Genomic DNA, 21,818 nt, shown 5'->3' with positions numbered 1-21,818 from the left:
GCAGCCAGTCAGTTTCGTTCTCAGTGGGTGCTGGTCTCCGCCAGGGCTGCGCCTTGTCACCAATCCTGTTTGTGATATACATGGACAGGATATCGAGGCGTAGTCGTGGTGGGGAGGGGTTGCAGTTCAGTGGTCTGAGGATCTCGTCACTGCTTTTTGCAGATGATGTGGTCCTCATTGGATCATCGGCCTGTGACCTTCAGCACTCACTGGATCGGCTGGCGGCCGAGTGTGAAGCGGCTGGGATGAGGATCAGCACCGCTAAATCTGAGGCCATGACTCTTAGCAGGAAACCGGTGGATTGCTTACTCCGGGTAGGAAATGAGTCCTTAGCCCAAGTGAAGGAGTTCAAGTACCTCGGGGTCTTGTTCGCGAGTGAGGGTACTATGGAGCGTGAGATTGGCCGGAGAATCGGAGCAGCGGGGGCGGTATTGCGTTCGCTTTACCGCACCGTTGTAACGAAAAGAGAGCTGAGCCGCAACGCAAAGCTCTCGATCTACCGGTCGATCTTCGTTCCTATCCTCACCTATGGTCATGAGGGCTGGGTGATGACCGAAAGGACGAGATCGCGGGTACAAGCGGCCGAGATGAGTTTTCTCAGAAGGGTGGCTGGCGTCTCCCTTAGGGATAGGGTGAGAAGCTCAGCCATCCGTGAGGAACTCGGATTAGAGCCGCTGCTCCTTTACTTAGAAAGGAGTCAGTTGAGGTGGTTCGGGCATCTGGTAAGGATGCCCACTGGGCGCCTTCCTTGGGGGGCAGCGGTGCACATCTTCAATCTCCCAGCTTCTCCACCTGCACAAATCACGGTTAACGTAAGAGTGCCAAGTTATCGTTGTCATCAATATCTTCACATTAACCACATCCGGCCATGGCAGTTTTGTATCTTCTTCATTTGCAACAGGTCCGAGCCGGCACGTGACGCAGGAGAAGGTTTTGAAGCCCATGTCCTCGCCCAGTCAGCACTACCTGTACATCAGCGTTCCCACCGGGAACTTCAAAGTCAACCAACAGCTCGACATCACGTTCAACACCATCAACGGTCTTCCCAAAGATGGTTTGGTGTACTACCTGGTGAGCTATCGTCATCATCATCTTCATCATCATCTTCATCATTTTCATCATCATCATCATCATCATCATCTTCATCATCATACACAACGTCGTCCATGTTTCAGCAGAGCGAGGGTTGAGATGACCGTTGGGTGAACCGTGTGTTGCAGGTCTTGAGTCACGGGGCTCTGGTGCATCAGGGCTCTGTGGTTGCGATGTCCCGATTGGGCGGCGCCGGGATCAGGATCACCGCCCAGATGGTGCCCTCCTTGCGTCTGATTGGCTACTACTACGACCAGCAGGACGTCCTGGTGTCTGACTCCGTGTGGGTGGACGTGGTCGATGAGTGTGAGATGGCGGTCAAAGTGAGGACCTTTCTGTCTTGAACCTCAGAAACAATGTTGTATAAGCTTCACCACAACGGACGACTGAGTGCTGATTAGTTGTTGGGACGCAGGTCAGTCCCTCCACGAACCCCTCCCCGCCCGGGGGGACCATCGGGCTGGAGGTGGAGGTGAAGGGGAGGGCCAGGGTGGCTCTGCTGGTGGTGGACAAGGCCATGTACGCTCTGGACCGACGGAACAGACTGACAGCCAAGCAGGTTACATCCAGACTCACACACGCACGCAGATACACACATGCACGCACGCTCCGCCACAAACACACACACCCTCTCTCCAACACACACACACACCCTCTCTCCTCCACACACACACCCTCTATCTTCTTTGTCGTCCTGGTCATTGTCCTGGTCTGTAGTATGAAGCTCTTCACCACTGGATCCCAGCACTGGATCCCAGCACTGGATCCCAGCACTGGATCCCAGCTCTGCCAACAAAGTGCTGTGATGTAGACCGGGCGTGGCCAAAACATGCATCTGAGAGACCGAACTAGAAGAGCCTATACATTATTGATCAGCAACACTAAACCGTCCAACATGAATCACTCCGTTGACCCCTGAACGGTCCCTCTGCTCAGACAGTGCCTCAGTCCCCCAGAGGGAGCCAGATCTGAACCCCAAAATGCTTGGCATGCATGGTGTATAGATCAGTCCCTCCAGAAAAATGCGGCGTTTTTTGTGATTGCTGCGGCCAAAAATCCTTGATTATGCGACACATTTTCTTAAAAAATGCAATGAAATATGCGGCAGATTTATGCAATTTTATGCGATGAAATTGCAAAAATTGCGGGAACTTACGAAAAATGCAGCTTTTCGATGACGTTCACGTCGTGTAATTACGTCACTTCATAACGTTCCCATGGCAACAGGGGGAAATGGCTGCTCTTGTGTGAAGTAAACGCAACATTTTTCAACTTTCTGCTGAGATATGTGTGACTTTTTTGCAATGAAAATGCGCATATTTCGCGCGGGAATCTGCAATTTATGGGGTGAAAGTGCGGCATATTTGAAAAAATGCGGCTCCCGCATGAATATGCAGACTTTGGCTGATTATGCGTTGAATTATGCAATCGCATAATCGCGTTTTTCTGGAAGGAATGATAGATAGCCCTGCTTTAGCTAGTCCCGCCCACATAGCAATAACATCCAATCACAAATTACAAAATACAGCGTCCACAACCACAGTGCAACCCACACCAATAAACAGCTTGTCATGGCATCACTGCTCATACATACTACGTGTGAAAACCCCTCACCGAATGGTTTAGTCTGTTTTGTGTGAGAAGAGCTTCATCAATAAAGTTGGGTTGACCCCCCAGGTGTTCTCTGCCATGGAGTCCTACGACCTGGGCTGCTCATACCGAGGGGGGCCCGACCAGGACTCCATCTTCACCGAGGCCGGCTTGTCTTTTGTGTCTTCAGGTTCAACACCCAAAGCAAATGGTATTGAAAGCAAGACGCGCTCCTAATAAAATATAATATAATTAATAATATAATAATAGAATTCGATATTTCAAAAATGTTTATTCCATGAGAAACACATGTAATACTGTCAAGTATGTGTCTCATCTCTCTTGGACCGAGAGAGTACAAAGTGATCCTTCAGAATCTCTCTTTATACTTCCCTCAAAGTGTGTGTGCGGTATAAGCTCCAATGACCTAATAAGGGCGTCATTCCTCAGCACTTCCTCTAGGGTCCAGGTGTAAACCCCATGCTGCACGGCGCTCCAGACGGGCCTTGGACCTCCGACATGAGCTCCAGGAGATGAGTAAGGCAACAACTACATTCACAAGGCAAAATATATAGTATGATATCATATTAGTTCACCTAGACTCTGCATAGCCTTCATGCATTCCTTTTATTTATCATATTACACCATGTATTACACACACAAACCTGATATGCAGGCAACTATTTGTCTCTTTTTTTTTTAAAACATATATATTTAATTTTTTTTGGTTTGCAGGCAACCTCTTGCCTGCAGAATTAAGAAGGGCCGTATTCGGGCAACGGGGAGCTAGTTGAATAGGCCTATTATACGTACTGGCACTCAATGCACTTATGTATGTTACACGTCCTTGCACATAAGAATAGTACTTAGCATTGTGTAGCATCTTATCCTAGCTATCTTTGTTGTATACAGGGAATAGGTAAACCTTGTTATTGTTAGTGCTTGTCACTTGGTTCAATGAATATCCTTACTGTACCCACAGCCATACGTAAATTCTTATGACAAATGATAGATAGACGTATACTTTATTGATCCTTGGGGAAAATACATACTTATTGCTAGTCGCTTTGGATTAAGGCGTCTGCCAAACGCCCTAATTGTAAATGTAAATGTGTCATTAGTCAGTGAATCAGGAAACTGCCCCATGGTGTGAGTGGACCTCCTCTGTCCTTAGAGGGGAACCTGAGCTCAGAGCTCCAGCAGTGCTGTGACCAGGGCTTCTCCTCCATCCCCATGAGACGCTCCTGTGAGGAGAGGAGGAGGAGGGTGACCGAGATGAACGCAGAGCCTCAGTGTGCCGACATCTTCTTTAAGTGTTGTATTCGGGGGGAGGCTCTGAGGAAGAGCGCCGCGGAAGACAACGGATTTGGCAGAAGTAAGCACGTTAGAAAGAAGTCGTATCAACCAAAGGGCCATTCAACGTATGTGATTGATTGATTAATTGATTAATTGATTGATGTCATGTTTCCTCTGTCTCCAGCTGTCAGTCTACTAGATATTGAGGAATATTTCATTGGCAGGATGTCAAATAGGATCCGTCGAAATTTTGCTCCAAGTTTTGCATTTACATATTTCGATGCCACTGACCAACACAAGTAACGCAATATTTTATATATTATCTATTATATTTTATTATTCTTTATTTATGTCACAGAAAATATGATTTGATTAAAAATATATATATTAATATTACAAAAAGAATATTAACATATACAAACCTTTTTAGACACACTTTATCTCTAGGGGATTCTATTACCACTTGGGAAATTCAGGCAGTCATTCTATCTCCAACTCACGGTAACACTGACTTTCTTACCTTCCAGTTACCATTTCTAATATAAGCCAGTGTGTCGAGAATGAGCTTTTGTCTTGGTGTCCCATGCAGGATTCTGCGTGGTTGAGCCAATCGAGCTGAAAACCTTTAAGAACATCTTTGTGTCTCTGAGACTGCCCTATTCGGTCAGGAGATATGAACAATTGAGCATTGTGGCAGTCATCTACAACTATGGGCCTGATGCTGTACAGGTAAAGATCTGGATGACTGTTGGGCTCCTGAACATCTCAGGGGTTCCATCCACTATTTAGTCCTTCAGCTGCCTTTATGCAAAGACTCATTAATGTAGGGCTGGTGTACGTCTGAATCTGTAGGTCTGGTGTACGTCTGAACTTGTAGGTCTCTGTCTGTAGGTCTCCGCCTGTAGGTCCCAGCCTCTAGGTCTTGTGTAGGTCTCAGCCTGTAGGAGTCAGCCTGTAGGTCCCAGCCTGTACGTCTTGTGTAGGTCTCAGCCTGTAGGTCTTGTTTAGGTCTCAGCCTGTAGGAGTCAGCCTGTAGGTCTTGTTTAGGTCTCATCCTGTCCCCTGATCTGTGGTTCCAGCTAGCCGTTCACATGGAGCAGACACCCGGGCTTTGCTCCCCGGGCTCCTCCACGTTCACAGCCTTCATGAACGTCAGCGTGGAGAGCGGGTCCTCTACGCTGGTGACCTTCGCTGCCATCCCCATGATAAGCGGCGCTATACCCATCAAAATACGCCTTTATGATTTCAACAACAATAGGGAACCCGACGCCATTGAAAAGAGCCTGAATGTTTGGGTAAGTCAATGGATTGAATGTGCGTGTTTCTCATGGGGGGCAGATGGGTATGGAACTGGTAGTCTGGGTGAAAGCGCACAAGAAAGGTTCTCTGGCTATCATTACTTCATGGGAATTAACCAATGAAGAGTTTACTTTGCAGTTTCAACTCTTAATGTCAAAGGTTCAATGAGTGTCTCCCTTTTTTTATGTTGTTTGTATACAGAAGGAGAAGAAAAGACGAAGGAGATTACTTATAATTATGATTTGAAAGGTGAGACTTCAAATTCAAACGTTTAATCATTGACTCTTTCATTTCTGATCGACCAATGGGTGCGCTGTTGTCTGTTCAGGGGGGGCTTCTTTCAGCATCGATGGAAACCTACCCAATGAGACGGTCCCCGGATCCTCCTCCAATCTATTCATTAAGATGGAAGGTGTGTGTTGAGCCCACTTGTGTCGTAGTAATGAACTATATTACGATAGTCATTTATTTCAGTAAGTCACAGCTGAGTCCTATTCCCAGGGGTTCGGCGAGTCCAGTGCCAGGGTCCTCCTGTCGGCCGAAGGGGTCAACGGTCTTCTGAGGCTGCCTGGCGGCTGTGCAGAGCAGACCATGAAGCTGATGGCCCCGACAGTCCTGGCTCTGCGCTACCTGGACCTCAGCCAGCTGTGGTTCCAGCTGCCGGCCGGCTCCAGGGACCTGGCTCTGCAGAGGACTGACGAGGGTCAGTACGTCTGAACCACATCACTCCTCTCACGTCGGCTTACTGTTGATTATTTATGCCGCCTTCAAAACAGCTCGGAGGTTCGGAAGCTCTTACGTGTCTTTACGTAAACCTTCCCGATGCCCGCAGGGACCTCTTTGCGCATCTTAGCTGAATCAGATGAAGCAGTTATTAGAACTGCTTGCGATGGTTGAACATGAGCGAGACTTTATCAGGTGATGTTTATAATTGTCAGCTATAATAAATTGTAATGCAAATGTTGGGTGTAACATCCATGTAATGGGTGTTAAGTTTGCCTCTTTGTGCTTGCTGCAAGTTCACTTTAGTCTATCAATGAAATGGGCAGCCATTGTTGTGATGTGATCTGGGGGGACTCGGGTTGCTTTATTTCCGCGGGAAACTCTGAGCGATAACTCAGACCCAACAAAGTGTTCAAAGCACTTTCCTCTGAGCTTAAGATCTGAAACTCAAAAAACTCTCGGAAACTCTGAGCGTTTTGAAGGCGGCATCAGCGTGGTAGACATGAGGATGTCATGAGGATGATTTCATGATGATGATGTCATCAAGACATCAGAAAGATGTCGTGGTGATGTCATGAGGAAGTCGTGAGGATGTCATGATGATGATGTCGTGTTGCTGTCATGATGATGTCACGATGATGTCATGATGATGTCATGAGGTTGAACAGTTGTCAACAAAGAGAAGAAAGTCGAGCATGAGCAAGCCCAGCACGCAAATATTTAAACAATTATGTTTTCTCTCCAGGTTTGACGAGAATTCTGACTTTCAAAAAAGCTGATGGATCTTATGGAGCATGGATTACGAATCCATCAAGTTATTGGTAGGCATTCTATCTACATATTGTTGTAAATATCTTCCCAGGTTGGCTCCTGCTAAACAACAGCACTGGACGTAACCGTGTTCTGTTTTGACCACAGGCTCACCGCTCTTGTTGTGAAAGTGCTGTCTCTGTTGGCGGATCGCCAGATGGCCGGAAGGGGAGGCGGCCCGCAGGGTCACATTGGCAGGGACGTGTCCAATCAGGACATCAGCACTTCAGTCCGGTTCCTGATGTCCGTGCAGAAACAGGATGGGTCCTACTCAGACCCACACCCTGTGTACCACAGGGAGATGGATGTAGGCTGGTTTCAGGAGCCCACTCACACATGGTTGGTTAAAGGAGACATATTATACCACCAGGTGTGAGTGTGATTAGCCGTTACAAGCCGTTTTGAAAATGTGCCTCTTCTGACATCACAAGTGGGCGTGTCCACCTAGATGTGTGCTGGATAGATCAGTCTACCAGCCTACTCCGATATATCGGCCGATATATATTTAAAAAAGAAATTCCAGAAACGCGTGACAAAACATAAACAGATTTCCATAACATTGGTTATTTGTAGTTATTATGAGTCCTCACTAAAATAATAAGGTAATGCAAATAAACTTTATTTTTTTTGTTTAATCGTCACAACAGAAAAGTCAAAATCAAAATTTATTAAACTTCTGATAACAAAAACACAATAACCGAAACCAACATTTTTTAATTAATTTTTTTATTATTAATTAATCCCGATACCGATAGTTTGGAAAATGCCTAATATCGGCCGCTTATGTCGGCCCGCCGATATATTGGTCAGGCTCTAGACTAGCAAACGTTGCTCATCTATCCGTCATACATCTAGGTGGACACGCCGACTTGTGATGTCAGAAGAGGCCAATTTTCCAAACGGCTTGTACCGGCTAATCCCACCCTCAGCTGGGGGCACAATATGTCCTCTTCAAAGGTGTGCTTCTCCTGACCCCCCCCCTTCCCTCCACTGCAGGGGGGGATCAGAGGCGCTGGGAAGGACATATCCATGACGGCGTTCATCGCCGTGGCGCTGCAGCACGCCATCCCATTCGTCGAACAGAGCATGAAGAACGATGTGTTGAGCCACAGCTATCCATATAGCTACATATGCATATAGAGATATAGCCCAGTGTTCACGTTAGCCGGCTATAGCCGGACATTGGCCGATTGCACGCACGCATGGCCGGTAAAATAAAATGTAAACGGCCCACATGTCCGAGAAAAAAAAGAAAGAAGTTCACATTTATGTATGAATTAATCAGTAGCATATGAAAATCAGTAGCGGTTCCTGGCCAAGTCACCAGGGAGGCAAACACGAACGTGCATTCATGAACGCGCACAATGCACCCGCACATGCATACACATGTCACTCAGTGCATGTGCAAGCTGTTGAACGCTGATTGGCTGTCATCACGCGAAATTCGCGTCAAAGTTTAAATATTTCATCTCGAGCGAATTTGTCGCGGCACAAATCCTCGTGAACGCGCTCGCCGAAAAATCTTTCCCGACTGGGCAAAGCTGGCCAAAATCGCCAGTACAATGCCCGTGTCCAGTGTTCCTGCGGAACGAGCCTTTTCTCTTCAAAACAGGATTAAAACATCTATCAGAAACCGCCTAGCTGAGGAAAAGGTGACGAGGCTGATACGCATATCGAGCCTTGGGCCGGGATTGAAAGACTTCAACTTTTCGCGAGCAGCGGAGCACTTCCATGCCATGAAGTTGCGCCAAAAGTGGCCTGCAAGAATTGCAATTATCCAATTAATTATTTTTTACCCGTATACCATTTTTGCGTAGAATGTCCGTCATGTTTTTTTTGCCTAGGCTAATATAATAAATGGCATTTATTGAAGCAACTTAGTTTGGGTCGTTTGTTGTTTAAATGTGGACTTTTGGTGATTATTTAATTATTAGTGAATAACATCCGGAAGATATTCCAAGTGTCCGATATTCTGGAATATTGTCGGACATTTGTCCGCCCAGGAAATGTGCATGCAGTTACCCAAGTGACCCCTAGGGGTGCTGCTAGCACTGATTCAGAAACCATGCATGCTTTCTGGTTTGAGGTCTTTTCACTGTACTTCTACGTCCATAAACTTCTGAATTTATTTTGGTCCTTAGGTGGCTAGTATCGCCAGCTCGACGTCGTACCTCCTCTCCCACGTGGGGGAGCTGGAGAGGCCTTATGCTGTGGCCATCACAGCCTACTGCCTGGCCGTCTGTCTGCCTGACATAGACGGAGCCAAACCAGCCTGGAAGCAGCTCCAAGCTCTGGCTGCAGAAGGTCGGTCAGCAGTGGCGGCGCCAGAAATAATTTGTTGCAGTTGCTTAACAGTTGCTGTATGAATTCAAGAGGTTGCTGGTCAAAAAAAAAACCTTGATCAAAACACCTGAATTTGGCAGAGGCACGGCCGGGAAGACATTTTCGGCACGAGTTGGGGTGGTTGCGGTCCCGTACGAGGCAAGTTTACAGTACCGTAACAACACAGACTAATCGCACCACTGTGATTGAGTGTGATCGTATCATTTGACAGTTCAACGTGCGCTATCTTTCTCCCTCTCCCTCACACACGCACAGATATAAAGACGTAAAGACATAGAACAATATAGAGGAAGATCTTTAAGAAGGCCAACATGAAAATAGCCCAGCGGCATGTACACATTCACTGCTAGTCCAGGTGGCACTGCGGCCACACGACATATAACAAACAACATAGTTCTCTCAATCAACAGCCCGTCAGCAGTTCCCCAACTACAAGGTTAGCTGTCCTGTCAATAGTGGTGAATTGCACATCTCAGACCCACCGTCGCCACGGTACATTCCAAAGCATTCACATTAGTTGCGCGATACGTCTCAAATGTAGGCCTATGTGGAACATTAATACAATAGTTGCTATTATGGTTGATACTATTATACTTCATAATACTTCAATTAAGGGCGGATCATACCAGGCTACGATAAACCCATCCTTTGGCATGAGCCAAACCTAGAATCTAGTTCTACTTCAAAACAAAATCACATGGGCCCCAAGTCAATATGCTGCGACGGGCAAACTTAATAACCAAACGGCCTACCTTAAATCGATGTCTTGATCACAGGACGTCTTGCAATATTCCACTTTAATCCATACGGTTTAACACACCAACATTGCTAGCAAGTATGTGCTAACATTGTATTGCTAATTCAGAACTGTGTAGGCTACAATATTTTCTTCCGTTTCTTGACCTCAGCATAACCCCCCTCCGAACAACTGCCAAGTCCAACACAAGTCTGGCTATTAACGAGCCCATCCTCAGCCTCGCCATCGCGAGTCGTGTTTGAACTTGATTTCTTTCGAAATAGTAAAAACTTGTCCATATTTTTTAAGCGCCAACGAGCCGGCAACGAACATCTCTGACTGATAATCTCGCCGCGAGATGTCCGCATATTTGAAATGTTATTTATTTTTCGTAAGACTATGCTATTAATGAAATTATTGTTTCATGTACATTAAATAATAATTAATTAATATTGTACATATTGCTTGGGATAGTTTGTGTTAATTGTGTGTATGTTTTTTTTTTTAATCTGTTCATGTCACTTACAGAGTGTGTGCATGCCCAACGCTCGGGAACTGGGCACGGTGAGGGGGAGGGGAGGAGAGGAGAGTCCCAGGCTGACTCGCGTTGATTTGAACGACAGTCCAGTCACGGCCCTGAAATGTTGACGCTACTCATTGATTATGCACTTAATCTGGTGATTCATATGACAGGAATGGTCGGTATGGTGACGGGTACCGCATTCGGCCATAGGTTTAGTTGAACTTATTTAATACCATTTTACGGAAAATGGCATTATTTCAAATATGTTGTTTGAGTTTGACAAAAAATCAGGGGTTGCTCTGGGGTTTCTGAGTAATTGCTTGGAGTTGCTATAGCAACGGCAAGCAACCGTTTGGCGCCGCCCCTGTCGGTCAGACACACAATGTCGGTCCAACAACACAATGCTCACACTGAAACAGTTGAATCTGCGTGTTTGTTGACTTCTTTACACTCCACAGATGACAACGGCTGCCGGGTGTGGAAAGACGATCCACAAAGCTCCTCTCAGCAGGATGCTATCACCGTGGAAACGACGGCCTACGCCCTGCTGACAGCTGTGGCGCACCAGGACTTCCCGTGGGCCGACAACGCCTCCTGCTGGCTGGTCGCGCAGGAGAACTACGGCGGGGGGTTCATGTCAACGCAGGTAACCTGGTTCCTTCATGGGAAATGAACAGAGCTGCAGTTCAACTATGAGCTATATTCAAGTTCAACTACAAGCTTTATTCAAGTAGGCCTACAACTACGAGCATTATTCAAGTACAACTAAGAGCTATATTCAAGTTCAACTACGAGCTATATTCAATCACAACTACAAGCTATATTCAAGTACAACTACAAGCTTTATTCAAGTACAACTACAAGCTAAATTCAAGTACAACCACAAGCTATGTTCAAGTACAACTAAGAGCTATATTAAAGTTCAACTACGAGCTATATTCAAATACAATTACAAGCTATATTCAAGTTAAACTGCGAGCTATATTCAAGAACAACTACGAGCTTAATTCAAGTACAACTACGAGCTATGATCAAGTACAACTATGAGCTAGGTTCACATACAACTATGAGCTATATTCAAGTACAACTATGAGGTATATTCAAGTAAAACTTCGATCTACATCGAAGTACAACTAGGAGCTATATTCAAGTCCAGCTGCTACGAGCTATATTGAAGTACAACTACGAGCTATATTGAAGTACTTTCTTGTGTCCAGGATACCATCGTGGCTCTGGAGGCTCTGGCAGAGTACGACGTGAAGAAGCCCGCTAAGTCTTTCAGTATGGTGGAAGCAGAGTTCTTCGTATCGGGAAGATCAGACAAGGGGGAGTTGTTGTTGAGAGAGCCGACGGACAAAGTGATAGTCGAGCTGAAGGTACAGTACATCCTCATGGACACCGAACCCGTAGAACCACTTACCCTACACCTAACTCATCTCTTTAATCCTGTCTGTCATCTCAGTCCATGATAGGAAACAAGATCAAGGTGGAACTGAAAGGAACGGGAAAAATCAAAATGAAAGTAAGATGGTTTGATTTATTTCTGCTCAATGTTTGTCAAAAGCAAATAAAAAAATTAATGAATAGAAACTCAACGGTCCATTTGTACAGGTCATGAAGCACTTCTATCTGATGGAGCCCAAGGAAAGCTGTACATTACTGAACCAAATCACAGGTGACGCTGGAGGGGAAGGCTCAGTACACCTGTGAGTTGGTCTAGTTGTTAACACCAGTTCTAAAGGTACTTCAAACATTGTAAAGAAATAGAAAACACTGCCAACCGTTATTTCAACAGCTAAGATTCCGGAGAACTACGAGTACTTCGATGAAAACTACGATTACAACGCAGGAATCGACCAGCACAGAACCCGACGCAGAAGAGAAATCGAAAAAAAATCTGCCAAAGAAAACTCTCTCTTTTACAATGTCTGTGTAAGGTGAGTCCTTAAGTCCTTTCAACCTTGATGGCGTTCAGAAGGTTCAGTTCACTTTTCATACATTCAGTTCAGTCCACATTACACAAATTAAATTCAGTTCGCTTTACATACAATCAGTTCAGTTCAATTTACACACATTCAGTTTAGTACAATTTACACACATTCAGTTCAGTTCACTTTACACACATTCAGTTCAGTTCACTTTGCACACATTCAGTAGCGGTTCCTGGCCGAGCTTACCAAGGAGGCATTCATGAACGCGCATTCATGAACGCGTGCATGCACACATGCATGTCTTCTCTAAAGCGAAGGCCAACACAACTTTTAAAAAAAAGATACTCACGTGACGCGTCGTGTGGAGGCGCATTAGAGAGGATCATAGCTAACTAAGAACTAGACACTTAACAGTGTATTAGCAGAGTGCAATGCTTCGAAACTTTCAATCAAACGTGCAGACAAAGTTCAACTTCATAAAGTAAAGTTCATTCATGGTGCGTGCTGCTTAAATGTAATGCAAATTAGCCTTCTAGTCAGTTGCCGCAAAAGGCGGAAACCGAAGGCTAATTTGCTTACACTGTAAACCCCAACAGGTTCAATGAACTCGAAATATTTGATGAAACTTATTACCTCAAAATATTTAGCTAGGTTAAAGAATATTTTAAGTAATTTCTACTTAAAATTTGACTTTTTTAATGCTCAAAATCTTGCTCGGACAAGGATAAATTTAAAACAAATAACGTGAGAAGTAGATGTTTTAACTAATCACACAAGTTTTTTAGACTCAAAATCTTTTAGAAATGAACAACATCAAAACAAATAATTTCAACAAACAAACATTTCAAGTATTTACTACTTCAAACGAGACAAGTCATTTTCTTTGAGGAAGTTGATGAACTGAAACATAATAATTTGACAAACAAACATTTGAAGTAATCATTGCTTAAATTTTGGATAAGTTCAATGAACCTGATCATTTTGAATCCATCGTTAAAACTAACAAAATCTACAAAAGTAGAGTTGATTTTCTTAAGTTATCACTCCTAATAATATATTCATGTCATCAACATGACTCATTAAATTTGTCATACCTAATCATTGTCAATTCAGCCTCTTATAATTTTTTAGTTGACTTAACTCTATTGAAACACATTTTATTGACTGTTTATGTTTACTATTTTCCTCAAAATCAAATATATTTTATTTTGTGTTTCAAATAAAAAACTATTCAGAAGATCATTTCACTGCAGATTCCATTTATTTAAGAATTCCATTTGAATTCTAACAGAACAACCTCCCTAGAAATGGGGTTCATGAAAATCAAAGAAATAAAGACAGGCTCTTCAACAAATATAAAAATAATAGGCCAACATCAATAAAAAGCAAAAACAAATATAAGATGGTACTCTCCCCCCCCCCCTGCTTGCTTGAGTATGCTGGCAGTACCAACAGGAGATTTGGAAAACAGATTTATTACTTATTCCTCATCGGCTATTCCTCTTTTTAACGTTCTATAGAACGTTAAAAAAAGGAATAGCTGATTTGTGATTGATTGCAAGGAACAGATGCGGCTGGCCGCCCTTCCTATGTTTTCTCATGGTATGAATGATTTTCCCTGCAATAGTGAACTGTATTGTGATTTGTTATTTTTTATTCTCAAAGGCGGCAAAAGTGAGTTTTGGCCTCTTTGCTTCCCTTCAGCGGCTAGCCCCGGACGTAACATATTCAGAGTAACATCGGCCAGCCTCCTGCCTTGCAAAGGCACTTGGCAATTTTTTTCCAACATTTTCATGGAATTATTCAGTAATAAACACCCATTGCCCAAAGATAATTTCAAAAACTTAAATATATAATAATATTTTCATAGTCACGTGAATTATTTTTTTTTAAATCTCAAGGTGGCGTTGCCTCCGTTGCCCCTTCTAAGGAACCCCCCCCCCTGCACAGATTCAGTTTAGTTCAGTTCAGTTTAGTTCAGTTCAGTTCACACAGATTCAGTTCAGTTCACTTTGCACACATTTATTAGGGTTATAAAACCAATGGGAAGGGTGTGGATCCAGCTCTCTATCTCCATATGTTCCCACCGCCATTGCCTGGGTCGAGCGTTGATATCCATCTGTTTGTGTGTTCCAGCCTGAACAAATACATGGCCTGTAAAGCCCTTTGAGACTGTACCTGTGATAAAGGGCTATACTAATGAAATTGAATTGAAATTACTTAATCTGCTCTTACCCTGTTTCTTCAACAGCTTAAAAGTCCCCCTGAGCTCTACATCTCAAATTATGAGATCTCCTCTGGAAGAGTCATACTGTACTTCAACGAGGTACTTCCTTCTCACAACAGACCCCATCTGATGACATTCGATGCAACATGCTAGTGCTGCACCTGATCCTGTATTCACATCCTTTCCCTGCAGCTCAAGGCTGAGAGCCAGTGCATAACGTTTGAGGCTAAACAAACCGTCCCCATCAGCCTCCTGCAGCCCGCTCAAGCCTCCTTCTACGATTATTATGAACCAAGTAACAACCATCCTTTCCATAACCATTTCATCCACTCATGTCTTCATTCGTTCCCTCGGATCGGGCTTGGTGAGTCTAATTTATGCTCTTTGCTTTCGTTGCAGTGAAGAAGTGCACTATATTCTACTCTGCCCCCAAGAGGAGCACAGAGGTGTCCAAACTGTGCTCTGATGACGTGTGCCAATGTGCAGAGAGTACGGCTTCATTCCCAACCGCTGGCAGCCAGCCTCCCACAATGTCGCTAAGCTTTGTTGCTACTCTGCTAACGTTGTGTTATTCTAACAGGACCCTGCCATGAAGTGAAGAACCTCTTGAAGACCAATATTAAGAAGGGCTGCCGGATACAGCACGCCTGCTACCACCCTTTGGTGGATTACAGTGAGGACATAACCCTCTCACACTAACCCTTTCACACTCACCCTGTCTCACTCATCCTTTCAAAGTAACCGTGTCACACCAACCCTCTCACAGTAACCCTGTCACGTTAACCCTCTCACAGATATACCGTATTTTCCGGTATATAAGGCGCACCGGAGTATAAACCGCAGCAGCTAAATTGAATGATGTGTACATATATAAGCCGCACTGGACTACAAGCCGCAGGTATTTTAATGTTTAATTACCATTAGGGCTGGCCCGAATGCCATTTTTCAGGCTTCGAATACTCGTTGGTTTTTCCGAGCGAATATACAAATACTCGTTCCAGAAAAAAATACCATCAAAACAACATTAATAATCCCTATATACTCCCTGGAACCGATTTTGACAGTATCTGCCTATTTTGTTGAAGATTTAATAGCTTTTTGACAGTTAATTGGTAGGCCTAAGTAGGTTGAAGTTCCATAGTTTTTCCCCGTGGAAGCTAACAGCTGTTGTTCCGTTCCAAATCAGCTGTCCTCTGCCATCTCAGCCCTTGCGGGAGCTTTTCAATTCATCCTGGAACGTGCATCTTTTCAGGGAATTTGTACAATAAATCCATAACAAATACCGAATATTGATTGTCTTATGTGTCCATATTATATCCATTATATTGTCCGGGTAATCCAATGACGCTCGCGCTATGCAGCAAGCCAGTCACAGTTGATTGGCGTGGCGCTGTACAGCGAACGTAAACAAACAGCTAAGTTAAGGTTAGCATTTCGCTAAGCATTACTTTTCCTCCCGAGATCCCGCTAATGTTGTGTTATAAAGTAAAGGGAAACAAGATATCTATTCTTCCACCACCTCTCTCGCTTCTCTGCTTGGTGTCGCTGACGCTTATAGTTTGCCTCCCTGCTGTGCCTGCTGTGGTAACGTCACATATGTGAAAAAAAACAACGAAGCTCTGAATACTGATTTAAGCTTAGATTACAGATTTTCCTAGAGGCCGTTAGCTGTAAAATCCATAGATTAGCCGCACCGTTATATAAGCCGCAGAATCGAAAAATGGGAAAAAAGGCGCGGCTTATAGTCCGAAATTACGGTAATCATCTGACTACATCTGTTGAAGGTCCCATATGGTGTGATTAGCCGTCGCAAGCCGTTTTGGAAATCGACCTCTTATGACATCACAGGTAGGCGTTTTCACCTAGATGTGTGACGGATAGATGAGCAACGTTTGCTACAGTCCACTGGGTAGGCTGGTAAACTGATCCAGCACACATCTAGGTGGACACGCCCACCTGTGATGTCATAAGGGGCAAATTTCCAAAACGGCTTGTATTGAAGCCGCTTGTAAACGGCTTTAATCTCAACACATTGTGTTTTTGCGCTCATGTTACATCACCTGAACCAACAGAACAGCTGCTGTGTTTATTCTCATTCTTCCCGATTTGCTTTCAGAGTTCCTGGTGGAGGTTCTCGATGTCTCCTTCAAGAGCAACTTTCGCCTTTACAACACAAATGTAGTGAGGCTTCTCAAGTCAAGTAAGGCTTATTAAAGAGGACATCCACAACACTCGAGGCAAATGCTAATGTGTGACTGCGTTCTTTTACTTTGATACGACGCGTGTACGTCCTGTCCCACGCAGGTAAGGACACCAGGGTAGCCGCCCACAGCAGGAGAGTGTTTGCCAACAGGCTTCAGTGCAGAGAGCAGCTTGAGGTGGGCCAGCAGTACCTCATCATGGGCAAAGACGGCTCCACCACCGACTCACACGGAGAGTAAGTGATGTCCATGAAGTACAAATCCTATATACCAGGCTATGTCGACTCTCTTCCCCCCCACTACACCTCTCTCTCTCTTTCTCTCTCTCTAGAATGCAGTACCTGTTGGACTCCACCACCTGGGTGGAGTTGGTTCCTGATGCTCAGAAGTGTGCCTCATCGAGGAGATACGAGCTTAGTTGTAAAACTTTCACTGACTTTGCTAATGACCTGAATGACTGTAGTTTGTAAAGGTCCACTTTGGTTCAGTATATTTCACATCAGAACCATGATCTCTGGACCACTCAAATCTTAACGGAGATACATATATACCACAAATATTATACTCATGAAATATGTAACTCCTGTGGTTAATCCATGCTTTACGTTCCACATATCCAATAATATGTATAATGTATTAATAAAACCATGCATGTTCATAATTTTTCTGTCTCTTTCAAAACGCAATGTTATTCCCCATTATTACAGGATTCTAATCCCTAAAAATGCTTGTTGTTGCAGACCTCTGAAGAATAAGTCCCGCCTCCGAGGCTCCCGGTTCCCTTGGTGAAATGTCTATGAGAAATAACGTGACGTTTAGAATGACCGTACATAACGAACTATGTAGGCGATGTGGAAGTAAAAGCTGCGTCACGTTTTGAACTACACACTTTTTCCATCGAGTTTCCACGTGGGTTTTGGATTGTCAGTGTGCCGGTAAAGTAGTCCACTATTATGAAGAAACATGATGCCAACGCAGATCTGCGCAGACTAGGACGTCACGACTCTCCAAGTCAAGGTTGCATAGCAACGGCAATGCTTCATAGTTTTTCTTGACCTAAATGGAGTTCAGTGGCACTGCAACGTTAAAATTGTACCGGGGGCGAAAATTTTACCGGCCTACGTCATCCATAGTAATCCATTCCAAACCTGCCTGGCAACAGACGATCGCGTCCCACGTCAAATGACGTGGGACGCGAGGTTCTTGAACATTCGCGAACTCGTTTATTGAGCGCGACAAGACAGATAACACTTATTCTACAAATTACATTTATTAGCGTTCCTAACTTTATATTTGTATTGTATTGCATTGTATTTATCTATTTCCCTACACAGTAATAGCTAAATGCTATGGGGATAACTTGAATAATAATAATAAAAAGCATTTACCAGTTAGTAAATGCCTTCTCACCATCTACCCATCTATCTATCTATCTATCTATCTATCTATCTATCTATCTATCTATCTATCTATCTATCTATCTATCTATCTATCTATCTATTACCTATAATCTATTCTCTAAACTAAAATAGAGACTATGACTATGATACACATTAAACACTCAGTTTACTAGCTAAATTCGATTAAACAATTAAATGCAATACAAATATAAAGTAAAAACAAGTGTTATCTAGCGATCCGTTATCTGTATTATATTATTTCGTCTTCGGCAACATGAGTGCGATTGAAACCTGCCTGGCAACGGACAACCCCTTACGTAATCCGTTGTTCGTTGCCTGGCAACGGACAACTGATTACGTACCCGGTACAATTTTCGCCCCCGGTACAATTTTAACGTGACAGCACCAACACTGCTCTTTCATGTGTGAAATCGATCGAATCGATCTAAATCTCAATGACAGCCAGCAAACCCTTATCACGGTCAGACCAAAAAGTTATGTTGCGGATAAAAGAGGCTGATCCTCGCCAGCGATAAAGATTTATAGACCACTGAAATCACTCTTGAAATGACCATCATGTTAGGTTGTGGTTGCGATCAAGGACATCTCCTCCCTCCTACCTAACAAGTATGACGTATGAAGTCTGCGCAGATCGGTACTAGCTCCCGCATTAATAATCGTTTACTACTTTAACGGCGCCGACAATCCAAAACCCCAATGGAAACTAAATGGAAAAAGTGAACTACACTGAAAGTGTAATTAAAAATGTGTAGTTTGAACAACTTAAATGTGACGCAGCTTTCACTTCCTCACCGCCTACAGAGTTTGTTATGTTTGTTATGCATGATCATTCTAAACGCCATGTGATTCTCGTAGACATTTGACGGAGGGAAAGAACCGGGAGCCTTGGAGGCGGGACTTATTCTTTAGAGGTCTATTGTCGGTAGTTATTTTTGAACGATAATGAAAACGGAAATGGATTTGGAATAAAAAAATATTAATATATTAAAAGTAGTGTTTAATCCAACAAAAATAGGGAATGTTGCGTTTGTTACCTTAGCGCTGCATATCCACACATATATGCATCGACGGCATATCGGCCTTTGGTCAAGACTGGCCAGTAAACAAATCCGAAAAAGAAAAGTTAGATAGGGAGCTGCAGTTGTAATGGATAAAGAGAACTAGACCCTTTACTTTTCTCAGCTGATTTGATTAAAATATATATATTACTATTAACGTAAATATAATATACATTTGTATACGTATATATTTACTATCTTACTGTTTCCTCCATAGGACATAAACCCTTGAATCACAACAACTCATTGAATTTTTTGGAACTGTAAAGGCTACAGTTCTATTTATCCAGAAAAAGGCAGCACACACGTTTACTTGTATTTCTTTACTGATGAGGTTGACGTTTGATTCGAGGATGACTGATTATCCAAAGGCCAAAGCGCCTTCAGAACAATATGTACGTTTGACTTAAAAAAGAAACAGAGAGGCTATGGCAATAGGCAATGGCGCAATGTAACACCACCTTTAGGATGGTTTGAAGATAGCATGTAGTCATGATGTTGGTGCAATCATGCGAATTCTGAAGTAAAGATAAACATGTGTGAAAGTATTTGCTAAAAATAAATGGCTCAATAATGTAGGGAAAACATAGGTTACACTAAGCGCTGTTTATATATAGCTCAATAATGTAGAGAAGACATAGGTTACACTAAACGTTGTTTAAACATAGCTCAATAATGTCGAGAAGATATAGGTTACATTAAGCGTTATTTAAACGTAGCTCAATAATGTAGAAGACATAGGTTAACACTAAGCGTTATTGAACATAGCTAAATAGAGAAGACATAGTTAACACTAAGCATTATTTAAACATAGGCTCAATAATGTAGAGAAGACATAGGTTACACTAAACGTTCTTTAAACATAGCTTAACAATGTAGAGAAGACATAGGTTACACTAAAGATTGTTTAAACATAGCTCATAATGTAGAGAAGACATAGGTTACACAAAACATTGCTTAAACTTTGCTCCATAATGTCAAGAAGACAGGGACGCGGGAAGTCAGTCCGAGTGGGGGGTGCTGAGAGAGAGTCTATATAATGACGTCATAATAAATGCTGCGCAACATCCAATGTTTACAGAGACGAGATGACGGGTGACGTCACATATGGGGCTCCGCTATGATAAACACTTACTGGTGTGTAAAAATACTAAAGGCTTGATTCCACCGGAGGCGTACGCGCCGCGGGACGGCTGCGCCGCGGTCACCGCTGCTGATCGCTTCCACTCTAATCAATGAGACCATTTCCACCGGGCGCGCCGCGGAACGTTTCAGCAGCGTCCCAGGAGCGGCGTGCCGCGCTGCGGCGCGTACGCGTCCGGTGGGATCCCGGTGTAACTCTGCCAACTAGCCACTGTTATTCGAAAACGTTAGCAAGTAAACAATGTGGAAATTAGAGTCAACTCGGCTGATACTGTGCTGAATTGCACACACTAACAACATGCCGACAAGCTGTTGCGGTCCGGATTGATTTACATTATTTTTATTGACTTGATTACACAGCGTTATAACAAGGATTCAGGAGGTTATTTCTAAAGGTTTACAAAGGAAAGTGACAGTAAACGAAAGCCTTCGTTTTCATCCAGACTTGCGAGTTGTCTGATATGAGGAAGGTGACGATTTCTCCGTCAAGTGAACCGTCCGTCCGTCTTTGCTCCTTTTTTGCCAACCAGTTTACGTGCGGGATTCCAGAATCAAAACGATAACATTCAACGTGTCTATTAATATGGCCAGCAACATTTTACACCAGTTTTAGAATGTTTTGAACTACAACAGATGTTGTACACCAATATGCTTACGTTAAATCAGCATAGTAGGCCTACCATATTGAGCTATGGACAGGTCACATACGGAATGCAGGGAATTAGATGTCCGGCTGGTGTTTTGATCGCGAAGTTTTGCCTTCTTGGTGCCAAAAAAATCGGAAAATACTTATTTTCTGCGACACATTGCACTTGTAACAAGCTTGACTTCTCGAATTTTCCCGTCGCGCACACAGCATTGTTCTGCGTTGTGCGTCACTACGTCAGCCTACACAGACAATGTCCTAAATAAAATGAAATGCTAATATGATAAATATAACAAAAAGGGTGGATGTCAATAATTTAATGAATAATCATGTTGTATGATAAAATTCTACTCTAAAAAAAAAAGTATTGATTCGTTCAGAAAACGTTCTCACTTGCAGTTACAGCCAGGGACCGCCAGGGGGGGTGCTGCAGCACCCTAAGCACCCCCACTTCCCGCGACCCTGCAAGAAGATGTGGGTTACACTAAGCGTTATTTAAACGTAGCTCAATAATGTAGAGCAGAGATAGGTTTACACTAAGCGTTATTTAAACGTAGCTCAATAATGTAGAGAAGAGATAGGTTTTTTAAACATAGCTTAATGTAGAGAAGACATAGTTAACATTAAACATTGTCTAAACATAGCTCGAAAATGGAGAGAAGACATAGGTTAACCTAAACCACAATATGTTGTTTAAACATAGCTCAATAATGAAACTTAAATATCTGTGACTTCCAGTAAATCACATGATTTAGAAGAAACGGGGCAGTGTTGAAGTG

The 21,818-nt window shown here is 43.5% G+C and overlaps 1 protein-coding gene across 1 annotated transcript; it reads left to right on the top strand.

Annotated features, from left to right (window-relative positions):
- Positions 1 to 907: 907 nt before the first annotated feature.
- Positions 908 to 17,432, top strand: LOC115545759 (complement C4). Its single transcript, XM_030359184.1, has 29 exons — positions 908 to 1,071; positions 1,221 to 1,415; positions 1,508 to 1,651; positions 2,770 to 2,893; positions 3,133 to 3,244; positions 3,816 to 4,057; positions 4,163 to 4,277; positions 4,409 to 4,479; positions 4,568 to 4,707; positions 5,058 to 5,273; positions 5,475 to 5,526; positions 5,606 to 5,689; positions 5,762 to 5,980; positions 6,746 to 6,821; positions 6,919 to 7,117; positions 7,807 to 7,911; positions 8,952 to 9,114; positions 10,871 to 11,058; positions 11,630 to 11,788; positions 11,875 to 11,934; positions 12,024 to 12,118; positions 12,241 to 12,349; positions 14,595 to 14,669; positions 14,763 to 14,865; positions 14,970 to 15,059; positions 15,151 to 15,243; positions 16,687 to 16,770; positions 16,875 to 17,007; positions 17,103 to 17,432. Exons 1-29 carry the CDS (start codon positions 943 to 945, stop codon positions 17,239 to 17,241), a joined length of 3,714 nt encoding a protein of 1,237 aa, XP_030215044.1. The 5' UTR covers positions 908 to 942; the 3' UTR covers positions 17,242 to 17,432.
- The last annotated feature ends 4,386 nt before the right edge of the window (positions 17,433 to 21,818 follow it).

This window comes from Gadus morhua, chromosome 6 (genome assembly GCF_902167405.1).
Source record: "Gadus morhua chromosome 6, gadMor3.0, whole genome shotgun sequence".
Classification (NCBI taxonomy): Eukaryota; Metazoa; Chordata; class Actinopteri; order Gadiformes; family Gadidae; genus Gadus; species Gadus morhua.
The sequence above is the reverse complement of the archived record's forward strand: the minus strand, read 5'-3'. Positions and strand labels throughout refer to the sequence as shown.